The sequence below is a fragment of the Hemitrygon akajei genome, chromosome 12 (genome assembly GCF_048418815.1).
Source record: "Hemitrygon akajei chromosome 12, sHemAka1.3, whole genome shotgun sequence".
NCBI classification, from domain to species: domain Eukaryota; kingdom Metazoa; phylum Chordata; class Chondrichthyes; order Myliobatiformes; family Dasyatidae; genus Hemitrygon; species Hemitrygon akajei.
Window position 1 is genome coordinate 58,949,561 of NC_133135.1, and position 23,801 is coordinate 58,973,361.

The following is a 23,801-nucleotide window of genomic DNA, read 5'->3' on the forward strand; positions in this document are numbered from 1 at the left end:
CCATCACCCCACTCCTCATCACCTCTATTCCTTTATCAGTAATGCATCTGTTAAACTTCTCTTTAAACATGTAATTATACAGAGTGCATGATTCGTGAAATGCAGGCTTTCGTGAATAAGCAACTTCAGTTATATTGATCAGTGACGGTAAAAAGAACTTCACACTGGAGATGACAGTTTCTAACAGAGCAGTTTGAAAACTGCAGCAAGAAAAATTCTACAGTGTTACATCACAGGTAAGGCAGGTAAAATGAGTACTATTGCCTGCGGGCTATTTGAAGTTAGCATATAGTATGCAGCTAAATTTTAACAACTAAATGTAATTAATTTAATAAAGTGATAAATTTCATTAACTTATACACACAAAATGAAGGCAGGACAAAGATGTGTGGCTGCTTCAATATGTGGGGGTATGTGGGCAATTTTACCCAAGGCAATTACATCTGCACAAAATATCTGCAACTCAGTGGTCCTGGGCTCCATGTTGAGAAGCAGGAACACATGAATGAGAGAGGAAGTTCTTGTGACCATTTGCTCCATAAGGTAGTAACACCCCATGGATTAGTGACTGTGAACTCAATCTATAATCAGAGACAGGTGCAAACGGGGAGGCACACCACGATGTTGCATTTGTCCAAGCCCAGAGTCCCCTTATTTAATGGAACTTTCAGATATTACCACACTCAACATTGCTCACAGAGATGAAACTGTTGAGTTAGTGCTGGATTAGAGATTACAAAACACTGGGTTGATTTGGTTTGAGGATCGCCTAGATATTATACGGCACATTTTTACCCTATCAGCATTGCCTGAACTTGATTCCAGCATTCAGAGAAGAATGGATGGAGCCATGCCTACCCAATTCTGCATAGAGCTTCAAGAATTATTGAATATCAGGAGATAGTGACTAAAGTTTCATCGTAAGATTTGAAAAGGAGTGGGATATTGAAGTATGAGTATATTGAAAAGGGGGCTTTCAGAAATAGGAGAGAACATTTTACAACTGTTGAAGAAGAAGGACAAGTAAAATTAATACTTTTGCCCCATCTAAATCTTAGAGTCAAAAACAAAGCAAATGAATTAAATGCAGCACAACCCAAGAACTAACCTGTGTTTAAGTCACGTCCAGGATTAAATGCTCGGCTATTGACAGTTGTAGAAAGTCTGTCACAGCTAATCGTTTTTGAAACATTGGTGTTAAAATTCCCATCGAACCTGTTAAGTACAAAATTAAGATGTATTGAACTTTTCACAGTAACATAACCAGGAAATGAATTCTGACTCAATTTCAGAATAAGCAGCATGAACAATGTCCTTCATTTCTAACAAAATCAATTTAACTCAGATTTGCATGTTTAATATACTCAGAAGGAAGAAACCAGAAGTTCATTATTTCAGATGAGGGAAAAATCAAATAATAGTTCACAATGGTTCTGGAACAGTTCTAAATCCCATTGTAGCAAATCTGGATGAAGAAATGCCAAAATGTGTGATGGAGAGCTACAATTTACATGAAATCAATAATTTATTTTCACTACCACCTAACCAATTCACCTGAAAATATATTTTCATAAATGGGCATTCACCTTACCTTATGGGCAATTATTCATGCATGCATCAGATAACATCATAGACTCTGATACTCATATAACCATGGCTTCCAGTGAGTATCTGAGAAATTAAGCTTCTGTTTTCTTAAGTTCCTGATTTTAAAGCAATATACAAAGAGAGTGCCACTTGACGAAGCATGGGTCATATTCATCACGTGAACGAATGAAGTGTGGAAAATACACAGCACCCCAGTCTTCAGCAGGCTACTGGGAAAATTATTTTGTTTTATTGGATTCTGAAGCCAAGCAAACTAACAGACATATTTTGGTGTTTAATTCTGCAACATCGAAGCAGCATAGCTGAAGTGCCAATGCAAGACTAGTTTCTGGTGCTGAAATCAGATTTTAATGTCACAGAAATACAGTTATACACATCAAAATTGAGTAATAACACAAAACATCTGTATATGCATTTCCAGCATCATCAGTGTTTCAAGCATTGCCTCTGCTGCGGAACTGCCAGTCGCACTGCTTCCTTAAAGGCACAGGTTTAAACGCACAGAGATAGCCTTCACTTATTAATACGAAAGCAACATTAAAGCCTTCAAAGCCACACTGGCATTCCAGCCCCATTTCTTAAAATCACTTTGTGCTCTCTACAATTATTCTGTCTACTTGTGAAACCTCTATGCTGTCGATTGTGGCTTTAATCACAATACCATCCAAATGTAAATTGTTATTGTTACTACACTTGATTGAAAATACAATCTGCAAGGCAAAAAGAAAGCACTGCGTATTTTACTATTCTGTTTCACCTGCAAAAATGAAGATCCTACTTCACAACAAACCTTTGAGTCAAGTCTTCCAATATATACTTCAAAACACAAGTGCTTGTCATCCAAGCTCGATCATCTACATGCATACAGCAAGGCCAAATCCAGTTGTGCTTGTTAACGGACCTAACTATAAACGCCATGGGAATCATGTTAAAAATAAAAGGTACAGAAAGAGTTAAATGTATTTCTATGAAAGTTGCATGCCATTATTTCTTTAATTGCACACAAAACTACACTAGTTCGTTTCAACTTGCCCATTGTACCAAGACTACAGCTGTGATGAGATTCTGCCTGCTCTTGTTGCATGATCAAAAGGCAGAATGAAATTCTGCTTCCAAAAGCAGTCACATTGCTGCAATTTCGCCTCTCCCCCCCCCTCCCCACTTCTTCCTGGATGGAATTTAATGAACAACTGATCGAAACACTGTCTCCAGAGAGAGACTGCAAGGCCTCAGTCATCCTCTTTGATCTCATTCCCTTTGGGAATGCCAGTTCAGTCTTCAACTTGCAAGGCACTTATTTGATTGATATATGCTCTGATGTGCTTCAGCACTTTGAACTTCACATAGTAAAATCCCATTGGATCAACCGGCTTCTATTCAACTGAACAGGATTTGTCAGGGAACTGGGGTTAATGCAGAACATAAAAACTACATACTTTGGCAGTTCTTTGAATTTTATTTCAAAACCCAGACTTCGAGCAACGTCTAAATCAACTCAAATCAGATTGGCCTTATCGCGCGAAACACATTTCTACAAGATGTTTCCTCATATGGAAACTGGAAAGAAAATATATACTCAGACATACCTTCTAATGTCTGCCAGAACAGCTCTTCCCCATTAGTTAACTGATTCTTTTCTCTCCTCGAGCAATATATGCTGCATTTCGAAATGTTTGACCTCACCTACTCGCTCATTTTCTCTTCTCCTGGAGCATCAACTATATTGCAGTACAGTTGCACAGTGCATTTAAGCTTCAGGCCATATATCACGCCTGCATCAATTGTAAGCTGGCAATTATTATTCTTCCATGTGGGATCTTAGAAGAAAACTAATCTTAGCTACACCTCATCATGAAACATTCAACCTCAGGCAGCAACCCAGTTCTTTTTCCCCAGATGTCAACTATAGGATTCCCATTGCTGATCCATCTATGAGTTTTACATCAGTGCAGCCCAAGCTGCAAGCCTGAAATCTTTCTAATTTGGTTTGTTCAATATCACTCAATCAGTTGTGTGTCTATCAACTGAGCCAATGTTTCCCTTTTGTGTGAAGTTACCCAAGGCACAAAATACTGACTTGAACTGAGAGGTGCTATGGACATGTCCATCCATCCATCCATCCAATACCGTGATATGCATTTTCCAGCTAACGTGGAAACACTGCTTTTTCTCCCCCTCCCCTATGCTCTTAGACAGACTCCAATTGTAACACTTCCAATGCAACCCAAGACAGCATAGCCCTTGGGCAACATATCAGATGGCTGTTTGTTTCCCTTTTGGTGAGAGCAACCCTTAGGAGGCAATGATCATAATATGATTGAATTCATACTGCAATTTGAGAGGGAGAAACACAACTCGTATGTATCAGTATTGCCATGGAATAAAAGGAATTACAGAGCTATGAGAGAGGAGCTTGCCCAAGTGGATTGGAGGAGGATACTGGTGGGGATGATGGCAGAGCAGAGATGGCTGAAGTTTCTGGGAATAGTTCACAAGGCGCAGGTTAGATACAGTGGCATGCAAAAACTTGGGCACCCCTGGACAAAATTTCTGTAACTGTGAATAGTTAAGTGAGTAGAAGATGAACTCATCTCCAAAAGTCAAAGTTAAAGATGAAACATTCTTTTCAACATTTTAAGCAAGATTGGTGTATTATTTTTGTTTCGTATAATTTTAGAGTGGAAAAAAAAAGGAAAGGAGCACCATGCAAAAGTTTGGGCACCCCAAGAGATTTGAGCTCTCAGATAAACTTACCAATGACTCAGGCCTTATTAGCTTGTTAGGGCTACGGCTTGTTCACAATCATCATTAGGAAAGGCCAGGTTATGCAAATTTCAAAGCTTTATAAATACCCTGACTCCTCAAACCTTGTCCCAACAATCAGCAGCCATGGGCTCCTCTAAGCAGCTGCCTAGTACTCTGAAAATTAAAATAAATGATGCCCACAAAGCAGGAGAAGGCTATAAGAAGACAGCAAAGCGTTTATAGGTAGCCGTTTCCTCAGTTCGTAGTGTAATTAAGAAATGGCAGTTAAAAGGAACGGTGGAGGTCAAGTTGAGGTCTGGAAGACCAAGAAAACTTTCCGACAGAACTGCTCGTAGGATTGCTAGAAAGGCAAATCAAAACCCCCATTTGAATGCAAAAGACCTTCAGGAAGATTTAGCAGACTCTGGAGTGGTGGTGCACTGTTCTACTGTGCAGTGACACCTGCACAAATATGACCTTCATGGAAGAGTCATCAGAAGAAAACCTTTTTTGCATCCTCACCACAAAATTCAGCATCAGAAGTTTGCAAAGTGACATCTAAACAAGCCTGATAGAACTTTTTGGCCGCAATGAGCAAAGGAGAAAAAAGGGTGCAGAATTTCATGAAAAGAATACCTCTCCAACTGTTAAGCATGGGGGGTAGATCGATCATGCTTTGGGCTTGTGTTGCAGCCAGTGGCACGGGGAACATTTCACTGGTAGAGGGAAGAATGAATTCAATTAGATAGCAGTAAATTCTGGAAGCAAACATCACACCGTCTGTAAAAAAAAGATGAAGACGAAAAGAGGATGGCTTCTACAACAGGATAATGATCCTAATACACCTCAAAATCCACAATGGACTACCTCAAGAGGTGCAAGCTGAAGGTTTTGCCATGGCCCTCACAGTCCCCCAACCTAAACATCATCGAAAATCTGTGGATAGACTTCAAAAGAGCAGTGCATGCAAGACGGCCCAAGAATCTCATAGAACTAGAAGTTTTTTGCAAGGGAGAATGGGTGAAAGTCCCCCAAACAAGAATTGAAAGACTCTTAGTTGGCTGCAGAAAGCGTTTACAAGCTGTGATACTTGACAAAGGGGGTGTTACTGAGTACTGACCATGCAGGGTGCCTAAACTTTTGCTTCAGGCCCTTTTTCTTTTTCGTTATTTTGAAACAGTAAAAGACGGAAATTAAAAAGTAATCTTGCTTAAAAATATTAAAGAAATGTGTCATCTTTAACCTTATGCCTTTTGGAAATCAGGTCATCTTTTACTCACTTAGCTATTCACAGTAACAGAAATTTTGACCAGGGGTGCCCAAACTTTTGCATGCCACTGTATGTCCCACAGAAGTAGTTGTTCTCAAATGACAGGGGTAAGCAACTGTGGCTGACAAGGGAAGGGAAGGACTGCATAAAAGCCAAGGAAAGGGCATATAAAGTAGCAAAAATTAGTGGGAAGTTGGATGATTGGGAAGCTTATAAAATCCAACAGAAGGCAACGAGAAAAGCTATAAGAATGGAAGAGATGAAATATGAGGGCAGACTAGCCAATAATATAAAGCAGGATACCAAAAGTGTTTTCAGTTATATAAAGAGTAAAAGGGAGGTGAGATATGATATTGGATCACTGTAAAATGGTGCTGGTTGGAGAGGTAGTAATGGGGTCAATGAAATGGCAGATTAACTTAATGGGTACTTTGCACCTGTCTTCACTGTGGAAGACACTAGCAGTGTGCCAGAGGTCCATGTGCGTCAAGGAACAGGAGTGGGAGCCACTGGTATTAAAGGAAAAAGTTCTAGGCAAACTCAAGGTGGATTAAGTCCCCTGGAGCAGATGGACTACATCCCAGAATCCTGAGAGAGGTCGCTGAAGAGTTAACAGATGCATTGGTCACTCTCTTTCAAGATTCACTTGATTCTGGCATGATCCCAGAGGACTGGAAGACTGCAAATGTCACTCCAGTCTTTAAGAAGGGCGGGGGGGGGGGGGGGGGGGAGGGTAGGCAAAAGAAAGGAAATTGGAGTTCAGTTAGCCTAACCTCAGTGATTGGGAGTGTTGAAATCTATCATTAAGGATGAGGTTTCGGGGTACTTGGAGACTAATGATAAAATAAAGTCAGTCAGCATGGTATCTGTAAAGAGAAATCTTGCTTGACAAATCTGTTAGAAATCTTTGAGGAAGTAACAAGCAGGGTGGACAAAGGAGAGCCAGTGGATGTCATTTACTTGGATTTTCAGAAGGCATTTGATAAGGTGCCACACATGAGGCTGAACAACAAGATAAAATTCTACGGCAGTATCAGAAAGATACTGGCATGGATAGCAGAATGGCTGACAGGTAGGAGGCAGCGAGTGGGAAGAAAGGGGGCCTTTTCTGGTTGGCTGTCGGTGACGAGTGGTGTTCCTCAGGGATCAGAGTTGGGCCCGTTACTTTTCCACATTGTTTGTCAATGATTTAGATAATGGAATTGATGGCTTTGTGGCAAAGTTTGCAGATGGTACGAAGATAGGCGGAGGGCTAGGTTGTGCTGAGGAAGCAATGTGATTGCATTAGACAAATTAGAAAAATGGGCCAAAAAAGTGGTCGATGGAATATACTATTGGGAAATGTATGATGCATTTTGGTAAAAGTAACAATAGTGCAGACTGTTATCTAAATGGGGAGAAGGTTCAAACATCAGAGGTGCAAAGGGACTTGGGAGTCCTCGCGCAAGATTCCCAGAAGATTAATTTACAGGTCGAGTCTGTGGTCAAGAAGCAAATGCAATGTTGGCATTTATTTCAAGGGGAATAGAATATAAAAGCAAGGAGATAATGCTGAGGTTTTTTAAGACACTATTCAGGCCACACTTGGGGTACTGTCAACAGTTTTGGGCCCCATATCACAAAAAGGATGTGTTGTCATTGGAGAGAGTCCAGAGGAAGTTCACAATGATGATTCTGGGAATGAAAGGTTTAACATATGAGGAACATTTGGGAGCTTTGAGCCTGTACTCACTGGAATTTAGAAGAATGCCAGGTGATCTCAGTGAAACTTACTGAATGTTAAAAGGACTAGATAGGGTGCATGTGGATAAGATGTTTCCTGTGGTGTAGGTATTCAAAACTAGAAGGCACAGCCTCAAAATTGAGGGACAACCCTTTTGAACAGAGGTAAGGAAGAATTTTTTTAGCCAGAGAATAGTAAATCTGTGGAATGCTCTGGTACAGACTGCAGTGGAGGCCAAGGCCATGAGTATATTGAAGGTGGAAGTTGATAGTTTTCTGATCGGACAGGGCATCAAAGGATATGGTGAGAAGGCAGGTGTATGGGGTTGAATGGGATCCAGGATCAGCCATGATAGAATGGTGGAGCAGACTTAATGGGCTGAATGGCCTAATTCTGCTTCTATGTCTTATGGTCTAAATATCTTAAGTGTACACTACTAGCTGAAGATTAATGAAAAGTTAAGAAAATAAATTTCCCCAAAGGTATAGTGAAGTTGGATAACAAGTGCAATAAAATCTTTGTGGAACTGCATGCGTTGCTCCGGATTTCCAGCATCTGCAGAGTCTGTTGTTTACAACTTGGAACTTGCAGTAGATGTTTTTAAATTACACCTCTAGCAAATTGTCTTAGACTTACTGCTGCATTTAATGATTAACTTTGTGTTCACGTTGATATACTTCCATTGTTTTAGACTTACTGCTGCATTTAATGATTAACTTTGTCTTCACGTTGATACACTTCCAGTGATGACGAAACGACTTTGCTTTTCATCAGTTGATGTGGGCACAGTAGCTCTTTGAAAGGAAACTGCGGCAACACCATAAAATGTGACTTTGACTCATTATCCATCGGGAGGTGAAAATAACCTCGCACCCCGTTTCATGCAACAACTGCAGTTCACCAAAGGTACCCATATTTAATCTGCGACCTGTTAAAGCCATCCGTGCAGCAGTTACATCTAAACAACTACACTAGCTAGATATATGCCTACATATGAACACTTGACAAGTGCCATCAATTGGAACCTTTAACGCCGTACAATAAACTCCGAACCAAGATTTCATTGCAATGCAGAATGCCTTCTTGGCAGCTCCTGATTACCTGAGACAGGGAGTGATTAAAAACAAATCACTGACAAGACTTCTGGTGCCTAGAGCAGCCACAAAGCCAAACAGCTACACCAGCTCTGACTGACAATTTAGTAAATAACAAAATTGAATTTTTTTTAAAAAACATAAGGCTCTAATTTAAACAGAAATTTGAGACAGCATATCGAAATTCCACCAAAGATGGGAGAAATTAAAGTGAGGATGAAAGAAACATGAAGCAATTATCCGTCAGCCAAAATAGGGGCAATGGTACTTAATTAGCCTATATGCCAGGGATATTTCTAACATGACTGTCCCTTTCGAGATTTTTCCAGTTTCCTCCTGAGAGTTCAAAGTGCATTTCAGTATTCCCCAGAGGCTGAACCAAAATAACATTACTGGTCTCCATCAAAGACATTTTCATTCACCTGATTGCCTGGTGTACCTACGCCACTTTAATGGTACATCGGTGCAGAGATTACTTATCCATGGCAAAGAATTGCCAAGCTACTCTGTGGTTCTCAAAGAGTCAGAGACATTTGTGCAGAGATTACCAATCCAGATCAAAGAATGACCGAGCTTGGATTCCCAATGGTCACTAGAAAGGGAAACCAAGAATCTCCTGTGGTGCATGACTATTTCTGAGTAAATATAATTCTGTTACCAGTGCTGGGGTGTTATCAGCAGATTATTAAGCATATATAGATTCTTATTTATTTATTTAGAGATCCCACACAAAATAGGCTATTTGAGCCGTGCTGTCAGCAACTGATTTAACCCCAGCCTAATCAAGGGACAATTTACAATGACCAATGAGCCTGCTAACTGGTATGTCTTTGGACTGTAGGAAAAAACCGGACTACTCAGAGGAAACCCACGCATTTATCATAGGGAGGACGTACAAACTCCTTACAGGTGACGTTGGAATTGAACGCTGAACTCCAACACCCCAAACTGTAATGGCACTATGCTACTGTAGCATCTTAATCATCAATACGATTATTAATCCTGGAATACTACTCTGAGATCTGGATCTGCTGTACCTTTAGCTTCTAAGTTTAGCACTCCCCCTCTGGCGGTTTGTGGATATATTCTGCTTCGATACTCCTTAGAGAGCAGGTCTTCTTTATGATTTATTTATTCCTTTCCCTTAATTTATCTGCATTGTTTTTTTTTCTTATGCAGTAATCTAAATACTACATTCCACGCATTTACGAAGACAATAGTTTTACCAATTGATGTAACACACACAAATACACTCAATGAAGGTGCATAGCTACTTGTATTAATATAGCTTTACATGACTTAATTTAACAAAGTGCTTCTCGGAAATGTAATCTGAGAAGGAGATTGCTTGACACATTTGCTTAGAAGACAATGCCTTCCAGGAAACTCCAGAGTAAGCAACTTAGATGACTGAAAGTACATGGGAACAAAACAAACTTGTGGCATGAGATTCAAGTAGTACAAGAAGCCATTGTTGGAGAGACATGGAGAAGAGTGAAAGAAATTACTGGGAAAGGTAATTACAGAAAGATATTACTGAGGTCAAACCTTACTTAGAGTGGGCAAAGGTACAGATTGTAGAGCTGTGGACAGATTTGAGAAAGAAGTGCAGGAGAGAACTAGCACCCGCGAGACACAAAAGCATGGTATTTCACTATTAAATAGGGTGAGATAGATCCTTCTACACTGGTGGAACAAAATGTGGCACTTGTGGTGGAATGCAGACCAGGCCCAACACTCAAGTTATGAACTCTTCAGGTTAAAGTCTCAGATTATGAAGAGTTCACGTCAGTCCAAGACAATTTTTTGGGAGATAATAATATTACTACAGAAGATACAGAAATTATGACCTCATCTCCCTACAATCATCCACTTCTCACAAGATAGTCAGCATCTGACCATAAAATCATTGCGAAGTCCACTTTGGAGGACGGTATAGATACAGTTGTTAGTAAATACAAAGATACAAGGCGAAAATGCCCACATCTATGATGTGGGCTAAATTCAGGTCACAAGAGACTACTCAAGCAAGTTTCAGACACTAAAAGAGGACCTTTCTAAATAAAGAAATCATTATATCAAATAAAGATGAAAAATATCCCCAACATCAAAGAGGGAAACAAGAGTACAAGAAATTAGGATGAAAAGCGTAGTGAGGATGGAGTTACGAATTTGAGAAACTAAGTAATGAAGAGAGGAAAGATAAAAGATGTGATGACTGGTTCACAAAGTGGAAAGGAGATGAGGATTGGAGCGACGGGTTCTAGCTGCCCATGCTGACATGGGCAATACCAAATTTGAAGCCCACTCTGTGCTGAGTTAGCAGATGGAAACTGTCATGGGAGTAACAGTACAATTGTACCAATGTGAGCGTGAAAGATAGACAAGAGCAATATTTAATGTGTTGACCTACAGAAAAAACTACCCATTACACAACAGTGGGCTTTAACAATGGCACTAAGGCAATGGACTGGTACTCTTGCAGGAATCAATGTATAAGAGAAAGTTGATTTGGTTATCACATTAGAATGGTTCTCCTTCTACCGATAAATTTTCAACATTGTACTGCCACATATAATCATTGCTAGAATCAGTAAATTGGTGTAAAAGATACCTACTCCATCATCGAGGGCGGAATAGTGCAGCAGTCTTGGATAGCCGTCAACGGTGACGTTAAGTGTGCTGTGTACGACGCTTCCACTACTTGCTTGTTCCGGTTCACTACATCAAGATAGCGATTAAACTTCTCTCTTATCTTTTTAGCCAGCTGTCAGAGGAACACAAAGGCACAACAAAAGATGAGATTGTGGATGAGCACTGCTAAGAGTTTACAATCACTTGCATCTTAAAATTCTTTTAAACCCATCCTGAAGTACATCATCAGCAGATGGATATCTACCCAGCATCAATCAAATCAACAGCAGTGTATCTTCCAATATATGCTGGGCCAATAATCTCCATAAAATATTCATAGGAATTAGTTATGTCAAAGTCGTACCCTCCCTCCATCTAAAATATAGCACAAGCAGTCCTAAGTGGTTTTGGGTAAACTGTTCAGTTTAGCACCAGTCTCCGACTATAAATTAGCCTCAAATTAATTTTTGGAGGATGTTCCCAAGCAGCAATGAGAAGACAGATCAAGGGCAGATTTGCAGTTCACTGCATAGTTGAGAACTTGAACCTATATCTCGAGATAAAACCTCTGCTACAAACAAAACTGATGAACAAAAATAGCCAGATTGACGCTGCACAACCAACCATTATGAAAAAGAATCTACCAGTTAACCCAATGATACATAATACGGATTTAGTTACGCAAACTGAAAATTCAGTCTACACGAGGAGTATCACAAATGACCCACTGCTCGTTATAGCGATTAGATGGCAACTTTTCAATTAAACAAGTTTGCAATCAAATCATCACAGCAACACATTAAAAAAATATTTGCCTAGTGCAAGAATGTAAACATTTACATCTCATTATTTCAAAAATGGGCAGCATTTTATTTTTCAAGACATAACAACATACAAACCCTGTGCCCTTGCAGAGTGAATAAAGGCAGCTGAGTGGGGAAGGAAGGAGGCAAGAGAAAAGTGAAGAAAATCAGCCAAGGTTGCTGCTTCTGATTATAGAGTAGAAAATTCTTCTGCTCAAGACGTAGGTGGATACACATGGATCAGGCCCAGCTGCAGGCTTTCAAGTACTCCACTGACACACCACAGCATGAAGAATTACATTTTACACTATATGTAAGATAAACGCAGCACAGAAATGCATGACAGGACACAGCACCTTCAAGCGAAGAGTCGATATATGTATTGAAAATACACTTTTTAAAAGCTAAAATGGCGACAGTCTGAAAAGAACAAAATTCTGTGCACAGAATATTCAGAATGTAACATCAAAGCACAAAATGTTTAGCTTTCTGTGCCCATATTTGCATTACTAATACAAATACTTCAAATATGAATATTTAATGAACTGCATACAAGTTTTACTAAGTCTGTCTCATCTGCAATTGTTAACAGTGATTAAAGCATGAAATAACATGCTTTGAATAGAGCAACCTAAAAATTAATCTGTGGGTCCTCTTCGATCAAGAAAAAGACTACAAATTTTCACAATGTCTAATTTTGTTTTTCATCTGTTTGCAAACAATGAAGGAATCCTAACTAAACTTTGGATCCTTCAAAGTGTTAGCAGATTTAGCATATTGTTATCACTACACCAGAGGGGGAAACATACTTAAGAAAGTCTGCTTTAATATTAGCCAATAAATTATTTACAAGATAACTTGTAAATTATTCTGCTTAAATTTTACAACTCTCTGCCATTCACCTCAACTAAAGTTAGAGCTCAAAATGATGTGTTCTAACACCAGAAAGTTAGAAGGGCAGAAACTCTAATTGATCGCTAGATGTTTTGCTCATTAGTGCATATTAAACACAAGACTTTATTAAAATGCTAATCACACACATCCAATTTGGCAAAATCATCATCTTTCATTGGCAACTGCTGACCCCTGACCTGAATGCAATCTCTACCCACAACAATGGCCTGTCACAATTGAAAGCTCCTCAAACACTTCCTGTACTTCCATTTTACGTGCTAAACAGTCCAGTTTCCGCTCATCAATATTAGTCTTTTTGCACATTAATCAGAAAAATGTTTGCTCCAAGAGAATTGCTTTGTAAGCAAAATCAATTACCGAGTATGTAGTAACCAAGTAAGAACTAACTGTGTTTGTGGTTTGATAAATGTTCTTCGACCATGCAGCTATTTGTCAAGTGAGAATCTGACATTTGATGCAATTCACACAAACAACCTTACACGGGCACACCCAGAATTAAGCAATGTACAGCAGTTTTCAATGCACTGAGAATATAAATAAGTAAAGGCAAAGGTTTCATCTGTTTGACTATCAGCATTGACACAATGGAGCCCCACAAGTCAACATGCTCTCACTTGCCTTTTCATTGTCAATGCTCTCCACAAAGAGATAAGATGATAAATTGTTGACTGCAGAATAATTTTCTGGTCCAGTGCAATGGATGGATTCCCAATCTGAAACAATGTACCCCTGATGATTCATCTGCCAAGATTGCCTCAGATGCAAATAAAATATCTTCACCTTCATTTGCTTTCAGTACAGACATTTTGTTTTGTTAACACTCGAAGCAACTCCCTTGCCATTTTGTAAAGTACATATACAAGACCATAAGATATAGGAGCAGAATTAGGTCATTTAGCCCATCGTGCCTGCTCTGCCATTTCATCATGGCCAATTCAATTTTCCTCTCAGCCCTAATCTCCTCCTTTCTCCCATATCCCTTCATGCCCTGACCAGTCAAGAATCTATCAACCTTTGCCTTAAATATACATAAAGACTTGGCCCCAACAGCTGCCTGTGGGAAAGAATTCCACAGATTCACCACTCTCTGGCTAAAGAAATTCCTCCTCATCTCCGTTTGAAAAAGGACTTCCCTCTATTCTGAAGCTATGTCCTCTGGTCTTAGACTCTCCCACCAAAGGAAACATCCTCTCCACATCCACTCTCACAAGGCCTTTCACCATTCAATAGGTTTCAATGAAGTCACCCCTCATTCTTCCGAATTCTAGTGAATGCAGGCCCACAGCCATCAAATGCTCTTCATATGCCAAGCCATTCAATCCTGGAATAACCTTTGTTCATCTCCTTTGAACTCTCTCCAGTTTCTGCACATCCTTTAAATGTCATAATATGTCCTCATATTAATTTTTGCAGGCATACTCAATAAATCCATAATAATAACCCTAACAGAATCAATGAAAGACCTCACCAATTTGGGTGTCCAACATAGCCCGCAAGATGTTGCCTTGGCTCACTGGCGCCACCTTGCTTTAAATTCGGACAAAACAGTAACACCCAACTCGGCACACATCTCCTCGCTTTGTCTGGATGACCTGCACCCTGGAAGTAGCCAAGTTCCTGATTTCATTGTTTTCCATTCCAACACCAGATCTATTAATACACTATCAAACCTCTTGTCCACGCTTCTTGAGAATTCACAGACAAAGCAGAATGCCTGCCCATTTTCCTTGCAGGGTCACTACACAAGAATGATTTTAGATAATACTGGAGTAAAATCAAAATATTCAAACAAATACACCTTGTAATTGGTAAGTGTGGTGCAGAACAAGCATGCTGAGAGACACCCCATCAGCAGGCAGGTGCTACATAAATCAAACTGGGTCTCCAGTGAAACACAGTGGGGTTACTCTCCTCACCACCACCAAGAAGTTGTGGAGAGCTACACCTATGTGCAACAACAACATTGCCAACACGCTGACACATTGTGTGGAAAAACACATGGTCAGCCGAAGACTCTAGGTTACCAGGTACTGGCATTCTACTATCCCAATGCCGCACAATTACTTATAAACAACAACCGATTGACTCAACTAGAGAAGGTCTTCAAAATGCAGTGTTTAGCTTTGACCAGAACCTGCTGAGAAATACTCAATTCGGAGTAGAACGATTTCTCAGCACAGTTCCCTAAGTCTAACATATGAACTTGCTGACCAAAATTCACCAGTGATTCCCCAAATGTACTACTATGTCGCACCTCACAAAGTTCAGCCAGCAGTTAAGCGGAGGAGCCTTGCACAGAATAGAGTGCATTATTTGACTTGAGAGGAACAAATGAAATATAATTTACACTTCAGAATTTGCTTTAATAATTTCTGTTATCTAAAACTATTTAAGTGACGTAACAACTTAGGTTTGGTAAATGAATTTTTCGATATCAAGAACCCTCAGAAACATTCAATGTTTGTGGATGTAGCTTCATCAGCTGTAAACAATTTTTCACCTGTTTTAAAGGCAGGGTTTGTTCTACATGCCATTGTGATGATTTTCGATTAGGATTGCATCTGACACCAAAATATTGCTACTGTTCGATCAGGAATAGGTAAGTCCATTACGATACACACTCAGAGGCCACTTTATTAGGTACATCTGCTCGTTAATGCAAATATCTAATCAGCCAATGGTGTGGTGTCAACTCAATGCTTAAAGCATACAGACATGGTCAAGAGGTTCAGTTGTTGTTCTGTCCAAATATCAGAATAAGGAAAATTTGTGGTCTAAGTGACTTGACCGTGGAATGCTTGCTGGTGCCAGACAGGGTGGTTCAGAAACTGCTGATCTCCTGGAATTTTCATACACAATCGTCTGCAGAGGTTACGGAGAATGGTGCAAAAAACAAAAAACATCCAGTAAGCAGCAGTTCTGTTGGCAAAAACATCTTGTTAATGAGACAGATCAGAGGAGAATGGGCAGACTAACTCAGGCTGACAGGAAAGTGACAGTAATTCAAATGACATGCTTCAAGAGTGTTGTGCAGAAGAGCATCTCTGAACGCACAGGACGTTGAGCCTTGAAGTAGATGGGATACAGCAGCAGAAAACTGTGAACATAGACTCAGTGGCCACCTTGTTAAGTACAGTAACAAAGTGACCAATGAGTGTATTTGCTAGCAGTAAGAGTCAGCAGCTCATTATCGATGGAAAATTATGACCCATCCACTCCCATTGAATGTCCAGTACTGACAAAACAATACACATGAAGAAGTTAGCCCATGATCAAGGCAACTGAATAATCCATTAGATTTAACTACTAAAGTGAAATGGGGAAATGCATAAACTCTGCATCTTCATCTTAAGTAATGGTGAAATGTATCAGTTTCAGTAACACATCTTCAAATGCAGGGCAAACCAGTCATGAAGTAAATCTGGTGCTGAGGGACACAGAATTGCAGATGCAGAACGTGCATCTCTGTTGGTTCAAAAGTTATAGTTGCTACACCTCCAACATGTTGCATCTTTAGACACTGAAGTTTGCCTTAAATATTTCTAATTAATTTTTTATAAAAATGTGCGGGTCCTCCCCAGGTTAAGAACACCCATCTTACGCACAGCCAAAACAAATGAGTAACACTTGGCAGAAAGGATTTGCCGGCTGCTGCTGGCCAGGGACTTGGCCCCCAGCTTCAATTCTGACTTGCAAACTGTCCAATTTATGAACCATTCAGAGGAACAGAAACATGGATTGTGCGATGAGGGGGAGACTCCTGCAATTTAATTCATTTTCCCTTGTCCTTTGCATTCCATTCATTCAGATAATACAATAAGAAAAAAATCCTTTATCTTTAAAATTTGTACCAATTTCATTTATTGCTCAGCTTATTTATTCCATTCCTTGATTCTCAGTTTAACAGTTTCTCAGCAATACAGTTCAATGTGGGTCAATAATTTAAACAACTCTTGTTTGTAGCAACCAGTTTTCCATAATGCATTAATACTTAAAGAGCTCACTTAGGATCCATCAATTCCAGGAGGTGTTTGCAGTTTTTTTTCAGCTTCGATTGTGATCACAGCCAAATAACTTACTGTTTGTACATTCGAAGCAGTATCATCAAGCACTGGGTCACAGAATATCAGGCACAGTGTATTTACTGAAATGCTATCAGCAACGAACGGAGTAGCTTCACCCAAACCTTCCTAACAGGTGATGGGAAAAACTGCTACCAAAGAAGGATTCTTGCTCACCCCCAAAAGTAACCCCATTCCCTCAGAAGCTTAACGACAGATTAATATGATTTGTGTGGTGGCAGCCTAAAGCAATCTCTCACAAGGCAACTTTCAAACGGGCAAAGAAAATCTCATTAATTTGCCACATCAGCAGAATGTATTTCAGTCTTAAAAGCTTCTTCAATATTCTTCACAGCATTACTGCAGTTGCAAATTTAGCAAAGAATTTTAACCCAACGTACAAGGATGATTTTCTTTCAAAAAGGAACAGTAATTTTTTTTTAAATCTCAAAGCCAACCAATTCTCCCATATCCTTTAATCTATATGGATCACGCCTTAGGTTCCAAGTCAGCTTCCCAGCCGTTCATGGGACTGCATAAGAAATGAAATTGAAGGTGGATTTACAGTATATATGATCCACCTTCGACTCTGACCAGCTGCGCTTGCTGCACTCCGAAGCTTGGCTTGGGATTGAACTTGAAAGTAACTTGCTGGCATTGCAAGAAGCCAGGATGAACAGAAATAACTATTAAGCCACTAGCCCTATTTCATCAAATCACCCCAGTGACTGGAAAACAAATAAAAGTACAGATGCTGGAATCTGAAATAAAAATAGAAATGCTGGAAGAACTCAGTCAGGCAAGCAGCATCTGTGGAATGAGAAACCAAGTTTTTGATCCAGTGATATTTCTTCAAAACGCAGAGAAGAGTACAGAGGGTTTGTCCAATTCTACTGAGGGTGGACCGCCATTTTGAATGCACAACATCAATAATCACAGCTGTGTATATTCCTCCCCAGGCTTACACTGACCTGGCTCTCAAGGAACTGTACGAGACCATCAGCACTCTGAAGCTGCACACCCGGAGGCCGATTTCATCGTCGCCGGAGACTTTAATAGAGCGTCACTGTCTAAAGTCTCTCCAAAGTTTTGTCAACACATCCAGCTGAGCACATGAGGAGATAGCATACTTGACCACTGCTTCTCTCCCTTCCGCAAAGCTTACAAAATGCCCCTTCACCACCACCCCCATTTGCAAAATCAGATCACTCCTCCATTTTGCTGCTGCCAATGTACAGGCAGAAGCTGAAACAAGAGGTTAAACTTAGTTAAAACGTCCACTGTTGGTCTGACCAGTCAGTCTCCATGCTACAGGACTGCCTGAATGACGTCAACTGGAATGTCTTTTGTGATGAGTGTCAAGTCAAGTCAACTCCTATTGTAACTTCGACCATAACTGCTGGTACAGTGCATAGTAAAAATGAGACGACGTTTTTCAGGACCATGGTTTACATGACACAGTACAAAAACTAGACTGAACTATGTAATAAAAAAAAAACAGAGAAAGCTACACTAGACTACAGACCTACACTGGACTGCATAAAGTGCACAAAAACAGTACTGGCATTACAATAAATAATAAACAGGACAGTAGGGCAAGGTGTCAGTCCAGGCTTTGGGTATTGAGCAGTCTGATAGCTTGGGGGAAGAAACTGTTATATAGTCTGGTCATAAGAGCCCAAATGCTTCGGAGCCTTTTCCCAGACGGCAGGAGGAAGAAGAGATTGTATGAGGGGTGCATGGGGTCCTTCATAATGCTGTTTCCTTTGCGGATGCAGCGTGTAGTGTAAATGTCTGTGATGGCGGGAAGAGAGACCCCAATGATCTTCTCAGCTGACCTCACTATCCGCTGCAGGGTCTTGCGATCTGAGATGGTGCAATTTCCAAACCAGGCAGTGATGCAGCTGCTCAGGATGCTCTCAATACAACCCCTGTAGAATGTGATGAGGATGGGTGGGGGGGGGGGGAAGATGGACTTTCCTCAGCCTTCGCAAAAAGTAGAGCCGCTGCTGGGCTTTCTTTGCTATGGAGCTGGTGTTGAGGGACCAGGTGAGATTCTCTGTCAGGAGAACACCAAGAAATTTGGTGCTCTTTACGATCTCTACCAAGGAGCCGTTGATGTTCAGTGGGGAGTGGTCGCTCCGTGCCCTCTTGAAGTCAACAACCATCTCTTTTGTTTTGTTCATATTAAGAGACAGGTTGTTGGCTCTGCACCAGTCTCTGAGGGTGTGTCTGAGTTCACGGATGGAGTCACAAGTTTCATCCGGAAGTGTATCGAGGATGTTGTCCCCCTGAAACTGGTCAGGGTCTACCCAAACAAGAAATCCTGGATCAACAGTTCTGTGCGAGCAGCACTTACCACACAAGGCAGAGCTGACATTGTCAGTAACCAACAAGAACTTAAGAAATGCAGCTACGATCTGCACAAAGTCATCAAGGCAGCAAAACAATACGGGGACCAGATCCAGACACAATACTCCACCAACAACACACACAGCTTAGGGCAAGGTCTGTACACCTTCGCAGACTTCAAAGCTAAATGCAATGGTGCTGCCAATATCTCCCAGATAAGCTAAATCTTTTTTATGCTCGGTTCAATGTTGCAAACACTAGGTCCCGAGGAGAGCCGCCGAAGCAACCTGCACCTTGGTCATCTCTGAGGCTGAAGTATGCAGGTGTTTCCAACAAGTGGACAGTCACAAGGCTGCGGGACCGGACAGCATCCCAGGGCGGGTGCTCGGGATGTGCACAGCACAATTGGCAGGTGTGTTTTTTGAGACATTTTTAATTTCTCCTTTTCCTAATAATAGAGTGCCCTCCTGCTTCAAAACATCCACCATTGTTCCTGTACCTAAAAAGACCAAGGTAACATGTCTGAATGACTGGCTTCCTGTCACACTCACCTCAATAATAAGCAAATGCTTTGAGAGGCTGGTCAAGGATTACATCTACAGCATGCTGCCACCCACACTGGACCCCGTACAACTCACCTGACACAACTGATCGACAGGTGATGCAATAGCCACAGCTCTACACACCGTCCTTACACATCTGGAGAAGGAGGATACTTATGTGAGAATGCTGTTCTTGGACTACAGTTCAGCATTCAACACCATAATTCCCTTCAGGCTTGACAAGAAGCTCAGAGACCCTGCCTTGTACAGCTGGATCCAAGGCTTTCAGTCAGATCGCCAGCAGGTGGTAAGAGTGGGCTCCCTCACCTCTGCCCCTCTGACCCTCTGACCCTCAACACAGGTGCCCCTCAGAGCTATGTCCTAAGCCCCCTCCTTTACTCTCTGTATACCCATGACTATGTCGCCAACCACAGCTCCAATCTGCTAATTAAATATGCTGACAACACTACACTGATAGGCCTAATCTCAAATAATAACGAGGCAGCCTACAGAGAAGTCATCACCCTGACACTGTGGTGTGAAGAAAACAACCTCTCCCTCAGCATTGCAAAAACAAAGGAGCAGGTTGTGGACTACGGGAGGAATGGAGACAGGCTAACCCCTATAGACATCAATGGATCTAGGGCTGAGTGGGTGAACAGCTTTACGTTCCTCAGCATACACATCACCGAGGATCTCATGTGGTCTGTACATACTGGCTTTTGCCTCAGACAGTAGAAGAAATTTGGCACGAGTCCCCAAATCCTAAGGACTTTCTACAGGGGCACAATTGAGAGCATCCTGACTGGCTACATCTCTGCCTGGTATGGGAACTGTACCTCCCTCTATCGCAGGACTCTGCAGAGAGTGGTGCTCAGCCCAGAGCATCTGTAGATGTGAACTTCCCATTATTCAGGACATTTACAGAGACAGGTGTGTAAAAAGGGTCTGAAAGATCATTGGGGACCCGAGTCACCCCAACCACAAACTGTTCCAGCTGCTACCATCCGGGAAACGGTACCGCAGCATAAAAGCCAGGACCAACAGGCTCTGGGACAGCTTCTTCCACCAGAACAACCGACTGATTGATTCATGCTGATACAACTGTATTTCTGTCCTGTTGTACGTGCACATGTACAACATGTGTGAATGTGAATTGCACATGTATGGGATGTAAGAAATAAAGTTAATTCAATTCAATTCATGAGCATATACAATGCAACAAACACATTCCTTCCATAGTATTGGGTTGTTACATTAAATCATTCAAATCACTGTCAGGTAAAAGGTTCTTCATGTTGTATGTATTTTCACATGACCAGAAGCTTATACAATTTAGTGTTAAAGCAGGAAGATCACCTAATGAAGGAACTATTATTTTGGCTGGTACTGCAGCACATTCTTGGAGCTCAATCACCTGTTCCTCACTTGCTTTCAAGTATTCTGAACCTGCAGTCATGTCACTGGACTCAGAGCTCATATTCCCAGTTCATATTCTCTATTAATAGCAATGCTGTCGCTCAGTTTGCAAACACAAAAATCCCAAATATATTTTTCTCAGATGAGCTGTATCACTCATTAACCTTCATTTATTGAGGCTTATTAAGCGGGAAGTGCAGAAGTGTCTTGACTATCAGAACCTCTCCAAATCTGAGGAAATTACCGCAATGTTCATGCATCCTTCATTTCCCATCATTCAACTTTAGTCTGAAGCCTTCCTTCTAATTAAGCCACTACCTGTGAGCCTGACACATTAAAGTGTCGCATAAATTAAGTATTTGATCTGAGTCAGTTCCTTTAACTTTTAATCCCATACATTATCCCTTTCTTCTTAAAAAAAAGTCTCTTTCTTCTTAAAAAAAGAACCTAGAGTTCCCTCATCACTTACTTCTAGAGAGGCTGTATTTGCTTTAGCTTACTGCTTTATAGTGAGATGAGGGATAACTAGAAAGAGTAGTCATTGCTTGCAATACTGAGCTTCTCAGTATACTATTGATTTTGAGTCTCCTACTTCTTGCCTAACAATAATTAGCTCCACCTACACAGCTCAAATTATAAGATTATGCATCAGTTAAAAAAAACTATTTCTCCAAAAAACATCGCTTCTCCCTATAGATGCTGCCTAGCCTGCTGTATTCTACCAGCATTTCGTGTGTGTTGCTTCTCCAAAAACATCTTCATCTATAATGGTAAAAACATACTTAAACTAAAGTATAATCAAAATTAAGGCCATGCTTCAAAAAATATTCCAGTATAATTTGTTTCCTATGCTACAAATGACTTAGCTTTCTGAATTTTGTTTAACCATTGCCCTTTGTACCTTTCTAACAATAGAAGTTAAATTGATTGGTTTGTAATTATCTGTCTCTTCATTTCCATCTTGAATGAGGAAGTCTCACTGGCTGTTTTCAATCAACTTCTACCGTCCCAGAATGCAACAAGTTCAACAAAATCTTCAACTGATATGTCACTAAGTCCACAACCACTACCTTGAAAACTCTTGGCTGCAGGCCATCAGGTCTCGGTGACTTGACCGCACTTTGCCCCATAGGTTTCTTTCTAAGACCTAGTCTCTGTGACTGAGGATTTTAACTACGGTAGTTTTTCCATGCAACAATTAGATATCTGCAGTATCTTCCACAGTGAATAATGATTCAAGACAAAATGCTTTAACATAACTTCTGTTTCCTTGTTGATTGTTATTAATGCACTAGCTTCTTTACCCAAAGGTCTTACTTTACCTTAGCTATACTCTTTCTTTTCATATATTCAAATGTAACACTTACCCAACAGGCTGGTATATGTCTAGGGGAAAAGGAGATCCAGCCACTCACCAACCCCACCTCCCGTACACGCAGGTGCTGTGAGAATCAAGTTTATGTCACGCGTACACACACAATATCAAACTCACACCAAATACAGTTATGGAATACACTTTAAAGATTTTACTAAAACTAAAAGAGTACTATGCAATACAGTATATATGAAGGGAAAGAAAATAAAGTAAAAGGCGCCAGCTTATCAAAGTTCAGTCAGTTTAGTGCACATCGTTGGAGCTCAACCATCGAACCATTCGACCCCTCGTCACTTTCCTCCGACCTCCACGCCCTCGCACCTGGGACCTCCCCCGGTGGTCGACCGAGCAGCGCAGCGCACGTCCACCTTCCTCGGCGTCTCCTTCCCGCCTCCCCTCAAAAGACCACAAAACCCCCAAGCTCCCAGCCTCACAAGACAAAATAACATTCCCCATTGGTTAAAAAATGAATACAATCCCCATATCAGCAAGTCTAAAGCTAAACAACTGCGAGAGAAAACACTTATCAAACATAAAAGCATTCCTACTCTAGCAAACCAAAGAAGCCATTTTGATTAACATACACAGTACATTGTACATTCTCCCCCCACCAGCAAATGTCATGCCCTCATGACATTACCAGAGTTCCCCAAGGCTTCTTGCAAAACACAAAACCCAACCCAGGTGCAGAAAGCAGTGACATAACTACCCAGAGCAGTAGAAATCACACTCGGTTCTCCTGGCACCACATACGTCAACCGCTCTGGGGGGCGCCTACTCCTCTGAGATCTCCGTACCCCTTCTCCCGACCCTTCCACCTCACTGGGCTCCCTCTTCACCTGCGAACCCTCTGCCTCGGACACCCCAGCTCTACCTGTCAGATCCTCACTCCCTCCCTCACGGGGTTCCCCCCTCACCTGAGAACCCTCTGGCTCATGTTTGGGTTCCATCCTCTCTCCCCCCAACGCTGGCTGTCTCTCCATCTGACCATCAACACCTTCCCTCCTCTCGCCCAACTCAGTAGGGGAAGGGCCAGAAGCCTCCTCTTCTGGTACTGAAACGCCAGCGAATGGGAGCAGGGGCCACTCATCTGAGTTGTCATCTACTGAATCGGTATCCATTCCCGGGTTAAGGACCCGTCTCGTCTCTTCAGCAGTGGGTTCTTCCCTCGCTCCGCACCCTCGCAGAGTCCTTGTAATAGGCACAACCTTCCACTCTGGCTCCTTGTCCACCCACACTGCTTGACCCAGGGGCAGCAGG

General features: G+C 41.2%; 1 protein-coding gene across 1 annotated transcript in view; it reads right to left on the reverse strand.

Annotated features, from left to right (window-relative positions):
• The window catches only part of cachd1 (cache domain containing 1), a 178,951-nt gene that overhangs the window by 57,149 nt on the left and 98,001 nt on the right, over positions 1-23,801 (reverse strand). Inside the window, exons 4-5 of the mRNA XM_073063198.1 lie at positions 11,059-11,207; positions 1,109-1,215 (exon numbers count right to left, since the gene is read on the reverse strand). Coding sequence (XP_072919299.1) covers positions 1,109-1,215; positions 11,059-11,207 — 256 coding nt within the window. The remainder of the gene's footprint in view (positions 1-1,108; positions 1,216-11,058; positions 11,208-23,801) is intronic.